Here is a 16,883-nt window from a genome sequence, read left to right on the forward strand (position 1 = left end):
TGTGTTCCAATAAAACTTTATTTAAAAAACGTGTGGCCAACCAGATTTGGCTGATGGCCAGTTTGCTGACTCCTGACATAGATGATAGGAGCCTGTATAAACATATAAAAGACTCCAGACTAAAAGGTTCGCCATAGATGGTGGAGGTAGAAAGGGGAGAGTAGAGCTGAACTAATCATGAAAGAAGAGAAAAGCTACACTATGAATATCAGAATCACATTTATGCATTTACCAAAAAAGGTACATTCATCTGTGTACATAAAGAATAATTATTGACTGTGCAAACTCAGGATGTATATTCAATAGGGAGTAAATCTGATTAAACAATTGTTAGGTTCTTTTTAAAAATGTATAATTAACACTTCTGGTTACACAGTGAATTCTGTAGGAAAAACTACAGAATTGAGTATGTGTGTGTGTGTATGTGTGTGTGTGTGTGTGTGTGTATGCTGACCTGCAGACATAAATATATATACATAAGTATACAGATACACACACATATACATAATATTGCCAAGTCATCATTTAGTTTGCTGGCAGCCTAAAAATAATGATATTCCACATTAAATAGGGTTATCATTAATATAAATTCCCACAAATTTTCCTGTAAATAATCTGGTAACAATCTGTCTTACTCTATAGAGACTCTTTTCTCAAAGTATTAGTCAGGGTTTCTTCCTCAAATGAATTTTATAACTTTTAATGAAGCTAGTACAAATATAGACATTTCCACTCATTCTTAAAAGTTCTTTCCTGAATAATTTCCCTTACATAAAATATGTGTAACTTGGAGACATGCAGTGCATCCCTAGAGATTTTCTGAAGCACGAATTCTATAATATATGATTATATCTGCCTCATGTTTTTTCTTCTTCAAGAAATTCAGTTAGTTTCATTGATGTTTATGCATACTAGGAATTGACTTCTGGGTAAAGCCTTGCACAGATTAACTGCTTTTGTAAGATTTGTCTCTCGTGTGAGTTGTCTGGTGTTTATTAAAATTTGACCTGTTGTTGAAGCTCTTCCCACACTTGGAACACACATAAGGTCTCTCTCCTGTGTGAATTCGTTGATGCACTTTGAGTTGTGGTTTCCTACTGAAGGATTTCCCACAGTCACAGCATTCATAAGGTTTCTCTCCAATATGCGTTCTCTGATGTGTGATTAACTCTGATTTCTCGACGAAGGTGTTCCCACACTTGTAACAGGCAAAGGTTCTCTCTCTATTGTGAGTCATCTGATGTTTATGGAAATTTGACCTACCATTGAAAGCCTTCCCACATGCAGCGCATACGTAGGGTTTCTCTCCCGTGTGGATCCGCTGATGCTCTCTGAACTGTGACTTGGAAGTAAAGGCTTTCCCACAGTCACTGCATTTGTAAGGCTTCTCTCCGGTGTGAATTCGCTGATGCATGCTGAGGATTGACTTCTGGTTGAAGGCCTTCCCGCATTCACTGCACACGTGGTGTCTTTCTCCAGTGTGAATTTTCTGGTGTATGTTGAGGTGTGACTTTTGGGTGAAGGTCTTCCCACAGTCACTGCATTCATAAGGTTTCTCCCCAGTGTGGATTCGATGATGTATATCAAGTTGTGACTTGGAAATGAAGGATTTCCCACAGCTGTGACACTGATAAGGCTTCTCTCCAGTGTGACTTCGCTGATGTACAATCAGGTGCGCCTTCTGGATAAAGGCCTGGCCACATTCAATACACACATAAGACTTCTCCCCTGAATGGATTCTCTGGTGCAAGCTGAGTGTTGACTTCTGGGTGAAGGCCTTCCCACATTCACTGCATACATACTGTCGCTCGCCAGTGTGGATTTTCTGATGTATACTGAGAGTTGAATTCTGGGAGAAGCCTTTACCACATTCACTGCATTCATAGAGTTTTTCTCTCGTATGAGTTCTCTGATGTCTGAAGAGAGATAACATCTGGAAGAAAGTTTTTCCACATTCATGGCATTTATGGGGCTTCTTTCTAGTATGAGTTCTCTGGTGTGTAACCAATTCTGGCCTCTGAATGAAGAGTTTTCCACATTCCTTACATATATACGGTATGTTACCCGTATGATCTGTCACACAGACCCCGAGTTTTGGTTGTGAGGTGAAGGCTTTCCCACATTTACCACATTCCTGGAGGTTTTCTACACTATGGAATCTCTGTTGCTCAAGGAGGTGTGACTTGTGGGTGAAGTCCCTGCCACATTCAGTACACTTATCTGGTTTTTCCTGAGTGTGAACTTGATGTTGTGTGAGTAACTGTTTCTGGCTGAAGGTTTTTGTACATGTATTACCTTCACGGAAGTTCTCTCCTTTGTGAGTATTCTTGCAGCTGGCACTGGAAGAGCTATGGGTGACTGGCTGACCAGATCCAACCATATCATCAAGGTGTTTTGTGGTACTGTTTTGATTTTGATGAGTTGCTTCTAGGTTAAGCTTCAACCTTTTTGCAAATGAGCAATGTTTATGAGGTCCCTTTTGTGAAGAAACAAGCTGGGGCCTTGCCTGGATGACTTTTCCAGGGTCCTTGTAGTCACAGTCCCTCTCTGTGTTCAGTGTTTTCTTATTGAAGAAAACCCCCTGATGTGAAGGTTTATTTTGATTTTTTGGATCTCTCTCTATTTGGTCAGCTTGTTCCCACAGTTCTTCTAAAATGGAACACCATGAACCATCTCTTGTGACTCCACACATCATCTCATTGTGAAATGAAGCTTCTTCAGAAATTTCCTGATGTGGGGTTTCAAGCCCAAACTCCCCTTCTAGAAGGAGAACAAGGTGAAATAGATACAGTGAACAATTAGCAAAGGATAGAGCAGAAGTCACGTGGAGCTGATTGAGATTGTGCATGGGGAAACTGCTGAGTCATATACCAGTGGTGGTGCTTATAGTGATCATGAGAGAAGACAGTCACACAGCCCTTACTATATGTCAAGCACTTATCTGTATAGCATCTAGATTTGCTAGGCAATGTTCCGTGTGATGCACACATAAGCTCATTCAATCCTCACAACAATCTCAGGAGTTAACTACTTATTATCCTGGATTTCCACATGAAGCAAAGGAAATAGAATGGTTAAATAATTAGCCAAAATCACTTTGCTCAGCCATGGAGAAAGTTAAGATTTTAACAAAGGCAACCCAACTCCACTCATGCAGGTGATCTAGATACCCAGACCTAGTAGAATGACTACAGGGTAAAAGAGAACAAGAGTGTCATAGAGCAGTATCTGTGCATAGCTAAAGCTTGAAGGAGGGGTTCAGAGTGCAGAGCTTTCTCGACTTACAATAGAGTTAAGTCCTGATAAGTCCATCATAAGTTTAAAATATCATAAATCAGAAGTGAACTGAATACACCTAACCTACTGAACAAAGCTTAACCCAGCCTACTGTAAATGTGCTTAGAAAACTTATGTTAGCCTAAGGTTGAGCAAAAGCATCTAACAAAAGACCTATTTTATAATAAAGTGTTGAATATTTCACGCAATTTATTGAATACTGTACTGAAAGTGAAAAATCGAGTGGTTATCTGGGTACAGAAGGGTAAGTGTATTGGTTGTTTCCCTTTATGATCATGTGGCTGACTGGGAGCCTGGCATCATGAGAGTATAGTACTGTGTATCACTGGCCTGGGAAAAGATAAAAATTTACAATTCAAAATATAGTTTGTACTAAATGTGTATGACTTTCACAACATTGTAAAGTTGAAAAATCATAAATTGAACCACCACAAGTCAGGGACCATCTGTATAGGTTTTCGTGAAAAATCTACATTGTGATTAATCTCCCAGCTGCCTTCTACTCATTGGAAACAATACCAAAATCATTCAGCCCTAGATATCCTCTGACAGACTATTAAAGCATCAATCCTGACATAGCCAAGCAGTGAAAGAATACCTATATTCAAACTCTCAATTCTATGAAACTGAAGTTTGTTTCCCTGAACTTAGGAATGTACATATCCCAAGAAGGGTAAACTGGAAGACTGGACAAGCATGCTGTCCCCTAGAATCTGTTTCACCCTCTTCCACAGAGGTTAACTGCGGCCAGGCACATGGCAGCCAAGCCACGTAATGACTCACAATTTCCTTTGCGGTGATATGTGATGGTGAGACTGTTTTTGCTGACAGAATGGGCACACAACATTATGTACCGCTTCTAGCTAGAGTAATACATTACAGTTTCTCAGTACCCTCCCACCCCTTTTCTGCCTAGAAGAACCTGGCTTTGGTTGCAATGCATTCAATCCCGCAGATCGACAGCATCATAAAAGATGGTACTGCAATGACAAGAGAAAAACTTAAACACCTGAATGAATACAAAATGTAAGGCTTCCTGCTGACCTGACTTTTATAAGTGTTTTATAGGGGGAAAATTATTCTGGAAATTATTATACTGGACCTTGGTCTCTTTGTTATAACTTTCAGCTTAATGCTACTCAATATACCATTTTTCGGTTAAGAATGGGAGTCACTGATCATCTAGTTTACTAGTAAGAACATAAGACACAATAGATTCTTTAAAAAAAGGTCACTGAATTTTACTATTACTTTATCCTATCAGAGATTTAAACACTAAGTATGGTTAAGACCATCACATCTTGTTTTCTTTTCTCGTTCAATCACTTGGATAAACTGTATCCCAGACCCTTGTCCTGTTCCCAAACCTCTGTCATCTATCACTTTTTTAAAAACATGAGAATTCTCTTTATTTTTGCTATTTTTAGTATGTATGTATGTGTATGTGTCTATATATATATATATATAGCATTAAAATCTGAGAAAAAGAAATCAATCTTTGAGGTAATCTACCAATGTCATCTTGACTGAACTCATGATGACTGGGAATCCACAAATCCCATTAGGAACAAAATAACCCAAGCATAAGAAAATAGCTGGTTTATGGTGATACCCCTGGAATTAAGAAAAAGAGTCAACTAAACTGTGCTTTAAAAAGAAAATATAGTAGAATTTCTAAAATAACAAGTTAGAAGACTAAGATGAGAGAGCCAAGAAACAGAAGAATCTTCTGGACAAAACGTATAAGGCGAGAAGAATTTCTGATGTGCATAGTAGTAGTAGTAGTGTTAGTCGCTCAGTCGTGTCTGACTCTTTGCGACCCCATGGACTGTGGCCCACCCGGCTCCTCTGTCTATGGGATTCTCCAGACAAGAATACTGGAGTGGATTGCCATTCCCTTCTCCAGTCTGATGTGCATAATGATTCTAATTTCTGATTTCCTCAAAATAAAGGAAATGAGACACCCCACAGGAACTGTCCACAATGAAGCTAAATAAGAGAACATGGTTTAGGCATGGGGACTGGAGGCACTGATAAGGGATCACCAGGAAAAAAAATTTTAGGCTTAAGTGTTGAAAATAGAAGGGTCCTTTAAAGTAATTCCTCTATGAAGGGATGACCAGAGGGAAGTACAGGGGCCCAAGTTGGAGGCACCACAATTAGGGATAAAGACGAAGGGTTCAGTGCAGGAAAAAAATGAGTTCAGAGGACAAATAAAAAGGCCTTCAGGAAATTCCACAAAGGGATAAAATGGGATGACAAAAGCAATATACAGATGGAAAATCCAATCAGATAACAGATATGATGAAATGCTCTGTTCCTAGAAAAAAGAAAACAGCTCTATCATAACATGGGCCATAAATGAGAAATTTGATAAATATTATATATGTTGGCAAACAAGATGCACAAATGATTTACTTAGCCAGATTAAGTGTAGTCATATCCAGTGATCAGGCAATCCCCCTTGACTATTCACCTCTGAGAAATTCTTATGTTGGCCCCTATGGACATTTACAAAATAATGTATGGCAGCATTAGCCTTAATGCCATACATTATAAAATAATGTATGGCAGCATTAGTTTCAAGGAGTAGGAGATAACGTGTGTCCACCATTGGGGAATGGATAAGTGTGGTAGGTTGAATAATGGCCCCTCATGGATCTACACGACTTGACAGTCACTCACCATGATACCTCTGACATGGGAGTTCAGTCTCCCTCACCCATGGCTCCTTTCCTTCTTCAATCCTGAAAATGATCTCTGGGTTGGGAATGTGATACCCTGTGAATAAGAAAAGATATTGCATTAGGATGTGGTATTGGGCTTCAGAGAAGGGCATGGCAACTCACTCCAGTATTTTGACTGGAGAATCCCATGGACAAAGGAGCCTGATGGGCTACAGTCCATGGGGTCGAGAAGAGTCGGACACAACTACATTGGGCTTCAGAGGCCATTCAATGAAGCTTTCTTTCATTGACGCATCTGTCATTAGGAACAAAGTAACATTCAAAGATGCCCAAGAGGAATGAACAATTTGGGACAAGCCCAGGACAAACTGATTACATTCTTCAGATGTCCCACTGCATGCCACAAGAAGAAACGACATCTCCTCATGGAGGCCCGTTCAAGAGTCCCAGGTCAGGTGTGCTCACCCACGGAGAAGAAGTGGCTATAGATCTCTAGCATCACATCCTGATACAGGTGTCTCTGGGCAGGGTCCAGTTGCTGCCACTCCTCCCTGCTGAAGTCCATGGTCACATCCTCAACAGACACTAACCCCTATAACAACATACCCCAGCTCAATGAGAATTAGTCATCACTGGTGAACTTACATACAAGGGTGTGTTTTTAATGACTTCACTATGATATATATGGCTTCCCACTAACTACCTGTTTCATATTGTATGAAATCAGAATCAGGGCAAGAAAACAATATTTTTAATATTAAAATAAGAACAAAGCTAATAAGGATTAGGTTGGCCAAAAAGTTTGTGGTTTCCATACATTCCTGAACAAACTTTTTGGCCAACCCAATATCATGCATCTTAACACCTTAACTGTACATGAAATGCTCTTAAAATTCAGCCAACTCCAACAGAAAATGAAATACATTTTTCTACAAGGCAGTGTTTGCCACTATTATGGGCTGAATTGTGACCCCCCCCCCACTCATTCATATGAAGTCCTAACCCCCAGAACCTCAAAATGGGCCTGTATTTGGAGATACACAGTATTTAAAGTGGTAACAGAGTTAAAATGAGGTCCTTAGAGTGGGTCAATTTTATTTTAAAAACACACGAAAGGTCATGAAATACACAGAACAACTTAGAATTTCAGGAAGAGTATAACCAAGAACCCTGCTTCCTCATTCCAAAATATCAAATATTAATATCTGCATTATTCCTGGGCACTTTTATTTTATCTTTTAAAAGAGGAAAAACCTCACAGTCCTTAAAAGCCAGTTCTTGCTCTAGTATCCTATGACTGTAAATTCTGAGGACAGAGGAGAAACCAGCCAATCTCCAGTGAGGGGGAGTCAGGTGGGGATCAGCTGAAACAATGCAAAGACCCAGCAGTGGATAGAGGATGAACATATGGGTGAAAAATGCCTGTGCTGAGCAGGAAGGAGTCAGCATTTCCTGCCCTGTGGCTGGAGCTACCTTTTCTTCCTCTGCCCCAGGGCCAACCCTCTTCTCCTACACATCCTCCTGCATCAGTCAGTTCAGTTTCCTCTATAAGACACAGTGCCTGTGGATGAGGAAACATTAGCTATCAGTGCTCTGCTCACCGCAGAAGAATCCAGATTGTCTGGACGCAGGGAGTCCAGAGTCTGCTCTTCCTGTGCCTGCCCTCAAGTTGCGGAGAACTGCCCCTTGGGTGGGGGTGGCTCCTGCTTACCTCATACGATCCATCCTGCTCCTCTGAACCCAAGACTTGGGGCCTCTGGGGCAAATTTGCATCAGCAAGCATGTCCCTTCTGGGCTTCAATTCTTGGTCTCTTTTGCTGACAACTCCACTCTTCCCAGGAGCCTGGAGCTGGGTGGGCATCAGAAGGCTCCAATCAGAGCTGCTGGGAAGAGTCAACCTGAGCTGTGTAGGGAGATCCTGCAGTCTCTGTGATGTGGCCTGACCCAGGGGCTCTGGAGGGCCATAGGAAATTCTGGAAAGGCAGTAACCACATCATTACTCATCTAATATCCACTCCACAGGAATTTCTGAGGGCCATTAGGTGAAAGTCACTGTGTTCACAACATGAGGGTAAACAAAACTCAGGAACCTATCTATTGGGGTAAGAAATAAGAAAAGTGAAGAGATTTGGACTAAAATTCATGAAGGTTTAATTGCAGCTCTGGCATACCTTTTAACTATGAGAAGAGAAAGATATTATTTTAGTGGCAGTTTCCAAAATGAAGAGGAAGGTATTTATCATAGACATTGAGAAACTTCCATGAGATGAGGTTTGTCAAGTCCTCAGAACCTCATAACCTGGCACATGATAAACAATAAAAAATAAAATAAAAATTATTTTATTTATTACTTGCTGAATAAAAATCAGCAAGTTGCTGAGTCAGGTATCAGATACCTTGAGTAATTCTCACACCACCCTGTCAGCTAAATATCATTATTATACCCATTTGAGGGCTTCCCTGATAGCTCAGTTGGTAAAGAATCTGCCTGCAATGCAGGAGACCCTGGTTTGATTCCTGGGTTGGAAGATCCCCTGGAGAAGGGAAAGGCTACCCACTCCAGTATTCTGGCCTAGAAAATTCCATGGACTGTATAGTTCATGGGGTCATAAAGAGTCAGACTGAGCAACTTTCATACCCATTTCGTGGATGAGGAAAACTGAAGCTGACTGCTGTTACCTAATTTGCCTAAGGTCACTCAGTCTCCAAAGGGAATTCTGAGGCGTCCCAGGTCTGCCTCATTTTAAACTGCACACATTTGCCACTATCACACGTGGTCTTCTACATAGTCAATTTCCAGAAACACCATGTACATTTCCTGTTGCCTTCAGAGAGCTTAGGCTTCAAGTAGCCCATGTCTGGAACTGAGGTTCTGGAGATTTCAGTGCCCATCCATAATACAGACAGCTCAACCTTTTCTGACAAAACTCAAATTCAATGTATGGAACCCCACCTTCACTTGGAAAACCTGCAGACATGTACTAGGACTCCCAATCACCATTATATAATCCCCAACATAGGGTTCCAAATAATGCACCCCAGGAGGAAACTATCATTGATTTGCTCAACACCCAATCACTTATCCTTAACCATGTCCACAGAAACCCAAGTTGAGACCAACACTGACCCATTCATTCATTTCCAAAGGACAACACTCACTGCCCAGAAAGCAAATCAATCAGCTTCACAAACCTCCATCAATGGCCCACTAGGTCTCCCATCAACTGGTTCCCAAATACTGCCCTTGGCACCTCAAACACTTTACTGATTTCACAGATCCTCCGTCAATCACTGTCTCCCTCGAATGTGTTACAATGTGACCCTCAAAGCTCCTGCTCCCAGTCAATCATTGTCTCCTACAGTCCCCCAAGCAGTGGATCACTTCCCCAAATGGTTCCCAGTACCATGCCAAGGCCCTCTTAAGACCCATGTTCACTATCGTAAAAACAAATTTCATGGGCCAACAATATAAAATCTGGTATTAAAGTACACTTGGAATTCAAGTTAAAAAATACTTCTTTACATACAGAAATAACGCAAGAAAGAGTGAAAATCAACGAGCCAAGCATTAAACTTAAATTAGAAAACCCCACTTACCCTACAGCTCCCATCACTAAGAACCCCATCACTCACTCCGCAAACCCGACATCACTCATTCCACAGACCCCCATCACTCGGCCCCCAATTCCCAACATCACTCACACCAAGCGGATTCCCCCTCATCGACCCCGCGGATTCCCCATTGCTAATGTTCCAAATCACCTCACCATCCGACAGGCGATTCACAGGTTAGAAGAGCTGACAACAGAAGCGAAATGGCCGCTCTGGGCCACTTCCGATTCGAATTCCTGTCAGGATTTGGGAGGCTGTGTTTGAACGTTGCTCATGCTCACTAGCACCTTGGAAGCCACTGTCTGCCAATAGTTATCATGGCGTATCAAGTCCGTTGGTCTATTCCGCGTTTCATTTTCCCTCAGGGACCGTGTCGGGAGAACAACATGGCCGCGCCCATAAGGATTATATTAAGGAGGACGCCATTTTCAAAGCCGTACGGCCAGGGAAAGCACTAGGCAATCTTCATAGAGTTGAAGTCTTCGTGTTGTTTCCCATTGGCGAGGGACCAATTAAATACGTGTGTAGTTCTAGGAGAAAAATAGCGTGGCACATTCTGAAAAATATCCTTTCTCTGTACTTTTCACACTGATTTAAAGCCCCTTTCTCACCATCTGGCCTCTTCTTCCCTGTCAAGACTGCCCAGAGAAGCAGAGATCTGTCGGGAGCCCAAAGGTGCAGAGCTTGACAGAGAACTCCTAAAAGCTTGGCAGAGAACTCCTAAAAGCTTCGTGATTTCCTTAGTTATGAGAGCCTTTAAAGAATCTTTTGTGACGTTAATGAGGTGATTTTTGAGAGGCCTAAGGCATTTGTCATTTTATTGTTCTTCATTGTGCTTCACAGATATTGCCCCCACCTTTTTTTAAAAACAAGTTGAAGGTTTGGGGCAGCCCAGTGTAGAGCAAGTCTGTTAGCGCCATTTTTCCAACAGCATTTGCTCACTTCATGTCTCTGTGTCACATTTTGGTATTTATTGCAGTATTTCAAACTTTTTATTATTATATTTTTATGGTGATTTGTGATAGTGATCTTTGATGTTACTACTAAAAAGATTACAACTCCCCAAAGTCTCAAATGATGGTTAGCATATTTTAGCAAATAAGTATTTTTGAATTAAGCTTTGTACATTAAGAAATATTTATTTTCATTTATTTTTAGCACTACTGGGTCTTTGTTGCTGCAAGGACTGCAGCAACAGCCCTTGAGGTGTTGAGGTGAGCAAGGGCTACTCTCTCATCGTGGTGTTTGGGCTTCTCTCATTGCAATGGCTTCTCTTGTTGCGGAGCATGGGCTCTTGGTGTGTGGACTTAAGTAGTTGTATTAGGGGAAGCACACTGATTGAAACCGCCCACCTTGGTCAGGCACCATAGTAACCATTCGCATGAGTTGTTTTATGACAGGAGATCCTGTTAAAGAATATGGAACTAATAAGCCACCACCAACTGGAAGAGTTCGGGAAAGGTCAAAAGGAGACACCGCGTGTCTGTCCACTTCCCAGAATCCCTCTTGCTAGCATCCATCTTGGCTGAGCGATGCCTGCGCCACCAGGAAAAGACTCTGAATTAGAATGATTGGCCAAAGACCACCCGGAAACTAATCCCATCGCCGTAAAACCCAAGACTGAGCCAAGCGGCAGAGCTGTTCTCCTGGGTTCCCTTACCCTACTGCTCTCCACCCGGGTGCCCTTTCCCAATAAAATCTCTTGCTTTGTCAGCACATGTGTCTCCTCGGACAATTCATTTCTGAGTGTTAGACAAGAGCCCAGTTTTGGGCCCTGGAAGGGGTTCCCCTTCCTGCAACAGTTGTGGCACATGGGCTGCCGGGCTCTAGAGCACAGTCATAGTAGTTGTGGTAATCAGGTTTAGTTGCTCTGTGACATGTGGGATCGTCCTGGACTAGGGATAGAAACTGCGTTTCCGGCATTGGCAGGAGGATTCTTTACCACCACGCCACCAGGGAAGCCCTGTACATATTTTTTTTTAGAGACATATTGCTATTGCACACTCACTGGACTGTGTAATGTGAAAATATAGCGTAAACATAACTTTTATGCACTGGAAGAAAAAATATTGTTTGCCTCACTTTATTGAGGTATTTGCTTTATTGTGAACCTGAACTATCCCCAAGGTATGCCTGTCTGCTAAAATGTCTGTGTGAATTTGAATTCCTCAGTCAGCGGGCACATACATTACCAGTGTTGATAGATACAGTATGGCCAAATGACTCTCCAGGAGGTTGTGCCAATTAGCATCACCATCCCCTATAATGTGATTCATCTCTGCTTCTCTCCAACCTCAACAGCAGTGTGCATTAGCACTGATTTGGATCTTTCTATCTTACCAATGAAAAATGTACCCATTATGGTTTTAACTAGAATTTCTTATTATAGACTTGAAAGTGAAGTATTTTTAAGTAGGTTTCATAATGATTACTACTTTCCATTCTAATCTGTTCTGCCAACCCTGAATATTCATTGGAGGGACTGATGCTGAAGCTGAAGTTCCAATACTTTGGCCACCTGATGTGAAGAGCCTTGAAGAGCCTATTCATTGGAAAAGACCCTGATGCTGGGAAAGATTGAGGGGGGGAGGAGAAGGGGACGACAGAGGATGAGATGGTTGGATGGTATCACCAACTCAGTGGACATGAGTATGAGCAAACTTTGGGAGATAGTGAAGGAAAGAAAAGCCTGGGGTGCTGTAGTTCATGGGATCACAGAGAGTTGGACATGACTGAGCAACAACAATCTTTCCTGCCATTCTGCCATTCAATGGCTGTTCATATCTGTCTCATCATTATTAATGTATATTTCTTTTCTTAAAGATTTGGATTAATTCTTTTATATAGGAATGACAATCATTAGTCTATAAAATGATTATGAATATATTCTCCTGGCTTGTCCTTGTCTTCTGATTTCATTTACCTTGGATTTGTAAATGTTTTTTGTTTTATATAGTTGAACTATATAAATATAAAAAAATAAATTTAAATGTATAAATAAATAAATTTGCTTACATATATAAATAAAGTTGAACTTATGTCTTTAAAGCTTTTAACTATTTGCTTATCACTCTGGCATTCCCAACTCTGAGAATATATACGATGTTGTGAAATGTGAAATAAAATGGAGTCACTTATGTCAAGGGTATTTTTTTTCCTTAATGGAGCTAGGAGGCCATTAAGGGGGTGGACCTTACACACATCCCCACCAGGTGGAATCTTGAACTTTTCAACTAGGCCAAACCACAGATATTTCAAGATCTCTGCAAGAACACCTGCGACTTGTCACAGCAACGAACTTTTTCCACCCTCTAGTTATAGCCTTAGCATTCAAGCATGTTCAGCCAACACTAGATCCTGCCTCCAACTCCAGTGAAAATTCTTTGTAATGCAAATCTCCTTTCTTTGCTTTTAAAACCCCCTGACTTTTACTCCCATGTGGGACACAGTTTGGTTGCTCCCTGAATTTGTGTGCCCCAAATTGCAAGTCTTTGATCCCAAATAAGTGCTTTCTGTCTGCTCATTGCTTCCTGGGTTTATTTAAATATAGACTTATTTAGATTGACAATGTATGTATTATAATGTATACACATATGCACACAAACACAATTATATTTATGTTTATATTTAATTGGATTCATATTTACATGTAATGTTGCCAAGGTTTCCTCTCTTCACCTCTGCCCTCCACACTTCCATACCCATTCCTTTCCTTTTGCCTTTTAGGATTATTGTCCATGCCTTGAAAATCCAAGGCCACTTCTCGACACAGTTGTCTTTTTTCAACTTCATTCTCTCTTCTTGCTCAGATGACTATTATATCTGTAGAGCAAGGTGTTTCATAGCCCCTGGGTTTGACTCTGCTTAAGGGGATCCTCATGGGGCCAGCTTCATACTCACCTGTGGATCATCTGAATATAGGTGAGCAAGCTCTTCCTCAGATGATCTACATCTAAGCCCCCAAATCCCAAGGGAGGCTGGCCTTGTCTTGGTGAATTCTCTTCAGTCCTAGCCCATAACCTCCTCTTACAGTTTCCCACAGAATTGGAGGATCCTAGAGGAGCTACAGTCAAAGCTATAGTTTTTCCAGTAGTCATGTACAGATGTGAGCGTTGGACCACAAAAAAGGCTGAGCACCAAAGAGTTGAGACTTTCTAACTGTGGTGTTGGAGAACACTCTTGAGAGTTCCTTGGACAGCAAGAAGATCAAACCAGTCAATCCTAAAGGAAATCAACCATGAATATTCATTGATAGGACTGATACTGGAGCTGAAGCTCCAATACTTTGGCCACCTGATGTGAAGAGCCGACTCACTGGAAAAGACCTGGGAATGACTGAAGGCAGAAGGAGAAGGGGATGACAGAGGATGAGATGGTTGGATGGCATCACCGAATCAATAGACGTAAGTTTGCGAAAACTCCAGGAGATAGTGAAGGACAGGGAAGTCTGGTGTGCTGCAGTCCATGGGGTCACAAAGAGTTGGACACAACTGAGCGACTGAACAGCAAGAGGTGCATGGTTGGGTTTGTGGACGGAACCACTCCCTGTCCTCTGGCCATGGTGAGAGGCAGAACACAGAAGCTCAGAGGGACGGAGTCTCTATCTCCTAGGCACTTCTCTCACCACAGCTCATGTCTGTACATCAGGTCATACTTGCTGACTTTTCTCAGCCGGAAATAACCTCTGTCCAGGTTCATGTCTGGTCTCCTGAACTGGACCCATGGGAGAGGATGGGTGGATGTACAGATCAGTCCTTGGCTAGTGTCCTGGTCCCTCCCCTACACTGCTCTGACCTAATGGGATTTACCCCTGCAGGTTACATTTTCCAGATATTTTTATTAGCTAGCCTCCCACTAGGTTCAGTTAGTTAGTCAAATGCTAGAGATTAAAATCAAGGAGGAAGTGCTCGCGATTCAGCAGCATGGATATTAAAATTGGAATTATACAGAGAAGATTAGCATGGCCCCAGCAAGAATGACACACAAATTCATGAAACGTTCCATATATTTTGGATTAACTGCCCAAGAAAGTAGAAGAGGGCCGTTTCTGTACCAAGAGGTGACTTGAATTTACATGTTGAATGCTATAATCAAGAACAAACAACTAGGCTCTACAAATTAAACCATCCTGTTTTCTCTTTAAAAAATACATCAAGGAAGAAAATGTAAAATCCAGGGTATTTATTTCTTCCCCTCTCTTTTCATTGTGCAACCTCTCTGGCAGTGACTGTATCCAACCTCTGAGCTTCTCCCAAGAGAGAAGACGTCCTGTGGGTTTGGAGTATCTCTTCACAGGAGACAAACTCCAGCTGCTCATCCTGGGGTCTATTTATCTACTGCCTCATTACCAGTCTTGGGGTTCATCCCAGATCTTTCATTCTTGTTTCACTTCCCAAGCATCCCCATTTTCCCTTAGTCTGAAATGTGTTTCCTTGTACAATCATCAATTTGTAGGCCTAAGTTATTTCGATGTTATTTTTGTGTTATTCCTGCTCCTTGCAGTTCCTTTCTAACTCCTATCCTTCCCATGACCCTGAAATGCTTCATGTTATCATAAATGAGGAGGGTCATTTCAGATTCTTTGCTTCAGATCCTCACTCTCACCCACTCTCCATTTCCTGAAATCTGCCTCATTGTGACTTTATGGCCACTATTGTCCACTTTTCTAGGTTACACTTCTGATGATGGAAAAATCATCTGAAAATTCTGCCCAACTGGACTTACTGGCATTTTCCCAAGTAACTATATTTTCCCCTTTGTTGTTATTGTTCAGTTGCTAATTCATGTACAACTTTGCAACCCCGTGGACTGCAGCACCCCAGCCTTCCCTGTCCTTCACTATCTCCTGGAGTTTTTGCAAACTCATTGAGTTGATGATGCCATCCAACCATCTCATCCTCTGTTGCGCCCTTCTCCTCCCGCCCTCAGCTTTCCCCAGCATCAGGGTCTTTTCCATTGTGTCGGCTCTTCACATCAGGTGACCAAAGTATTGGAGCTTCAGCTTCAGCATCAGTCCTTCTAATGAATATTCAGGAATGATTTCATTTAGGGTTGACTGATTGATCTCCTTGCAGTCCAAAGGACTCTCAAGAGTCTTCTCCAACACCACAGTTCAAAAGCATCAATTCTTCGGTGTTCTTTATGGTCCAGCTCTCACATCCATACATGACTACTGGAAAGACCAGCTTTGACTATACGGACCTTTGTTGGCAAAGTGATATCCTTGCTTTTTAATACACTGTCTAGGTTTGTCATAGCTTTTCTTCCAAAGAGCAAGTGTCTTTTAATTTCATGGCTGCAGTCTCCATCTACAGTGATTCTGGAGCCCAAGAAAATAAAGTTTCTCATTGTTTCCATTTTTTCCCCATCTATTTGCCATGAAGTGATAGGAATGGATGCCATGATCTATATTTTTTGAATGTTGAGTTTTAAGCCAGCTTTTTCACTCTCCTCTTTCACCCTCAGCAGGAGGCTCTTTAGTTCCTCTTGGCTTTCTGCCATTAGAGTGGTATCATCTGCATATCTGAGGTTGTTGGTATTTCTTCCTGCGATCTTGATTCCAGCTTGTGATGCGTCCAGCCCAGCATTTCTCTTGATGTACTCTACATAGAAGTTAAATAATCTCCAAGACTGCATCCTCTGTGAGACTCCAAACTCCTCCCCTGGGTGTAGGGAATAACACTTTGAAGATGGCGGCCTCCAATAACTAGTTCAAATGGGTGGGATCAAGTTGTTTGCCTGATGAAACTATTGAATAAACGTGAACAAAGGAAATAGAGAAACCCTGTCATGCGCCATGATAACTACTGGCAGCGAGTAGCTTCAAAAATGCTAGTGAACATGTGTTTTGATAGATGGTGGTCAGAGAGGTCAAGCTGGGACTCTGACACAAACCGGAAGTGGCCTAGAGAGACGGTTTCACTGATGTTGCCACAGATTTTTCACCCACACAGTGCTTGAGGGAAGCTGAGGTGATATAGTGTGGTTGTTTGGGGGCTTTTGTGGGATCATTGATGGGATGTCTGTTTGTGGCAAGTGGTGACGATTCTGTGGGGAGAATAATGGGGAAGGGGTCTGAGAGTTGAATAATGGGTGCGTCTCCAGAGTGAGTGATGGGAGTTCTGTGGGGTAGTGCTAGGAGGTCAGCTGGGGTCATTTGCAGGATGAATGATGGAGGATCTGTGAGGTGTGTGAAGGGGGTGTTTTTTGTAATTTAAATTGGATGATAAGTTCATTACTTTTCAACTTTGTATATTTTATTTATGTACTTTTGGTAATTGTCATATA

The 16,883-nt window shown here is 41.8% G+C and overlaps 2 protein-coding genes and 1 non-coding gene across 12 annotated transcripts in view; 2 read left to right on the forward strand and 1 right to left on the reverse strand.

Moving 5' to 3' along the window:
• On the reverse strand, nt 1–9,826 carry ZNF175 (zinc finger protein 175). Of its 10 annotated transcripts, none has more exons than XM_081514675.1 (6): nt 9,752–9,826; nt 7,696–7,833; nt 7,458–7,545; nt 6,450–6,576; nt 5,983–6,078; nt 1–2,760 (listed from the first exon to the last, which is right to left on the reverse strand). In XM_081514675.1, exons 4-6 carry the CDS (start codon nt 6,547–6,549, stop codon nt 947–949), a joined length of 2,010 nt encoding a protein of 669 aa, XP_081370801.1. In that variant the 5' UTR covers nt 6,550–6,576; nt 7,458–7,545; nt 7,696–7,833; nt 9,752–9,826; the 3' UTR covers nt 1–946. The 10 variants fall into 10 exon arrangements, 9 of the variants coding, with proteins under 9 accessions (XP_081370801.1, XP_081370800.1, XP_081370799.1 ...); XM_081514674.1 differs by having other exon boundaries at nt 7,696–7,957; XM_081514673.1 differs by lacking the exon at nt 7,458–7,545 and having other exon boundaries at nt 1–1,182; nt 1,351–2,760; nt 7,696–7,957; nt 9,747–9,826.
• Nucleotides 9,800–16,883, forward strand: part of LOC145512908 (sialic acid-binding Ig-like lectin 6) — a 27,849-nt gene continuing 20,765 nt past the window's right edge. The window contains 2 exon segments of the mRNA XM_081507622.1: nt 9,800–9,854; nt 9,962–10,032. Of these exon segments, the coding sequence (XP_081363748.1) occupies nt 9,800–9,854; nt 9,962–10,032 (126 nt within the window).
• LOC145515919 (U6 spliceosomal RNA) lies at nt 14,500–14,606 on the forward strand. Its single transcript, XR_014061125.1, has one exon. It is a non-coding gene; the product is annotated as a U6 spliceosomal RNA (small nuclear RNA).

Source organism: Giraffa tippelskirchi, chromosome 7 (genome assembly GCF_054371585.1).
Source record: "Giraffa tippelskirchi isolate mGirTip1 chromosome 7, T2T-mGirTip1v1.2.pri, whole genome shotgun sequence".
NCBI classification, from domain to species: Eukaryota; Metazoa; Chordata; class Mammalia; order Artiodactyla; family Giraffidae; genus Giraffa; species Giraffa tippelskirchi.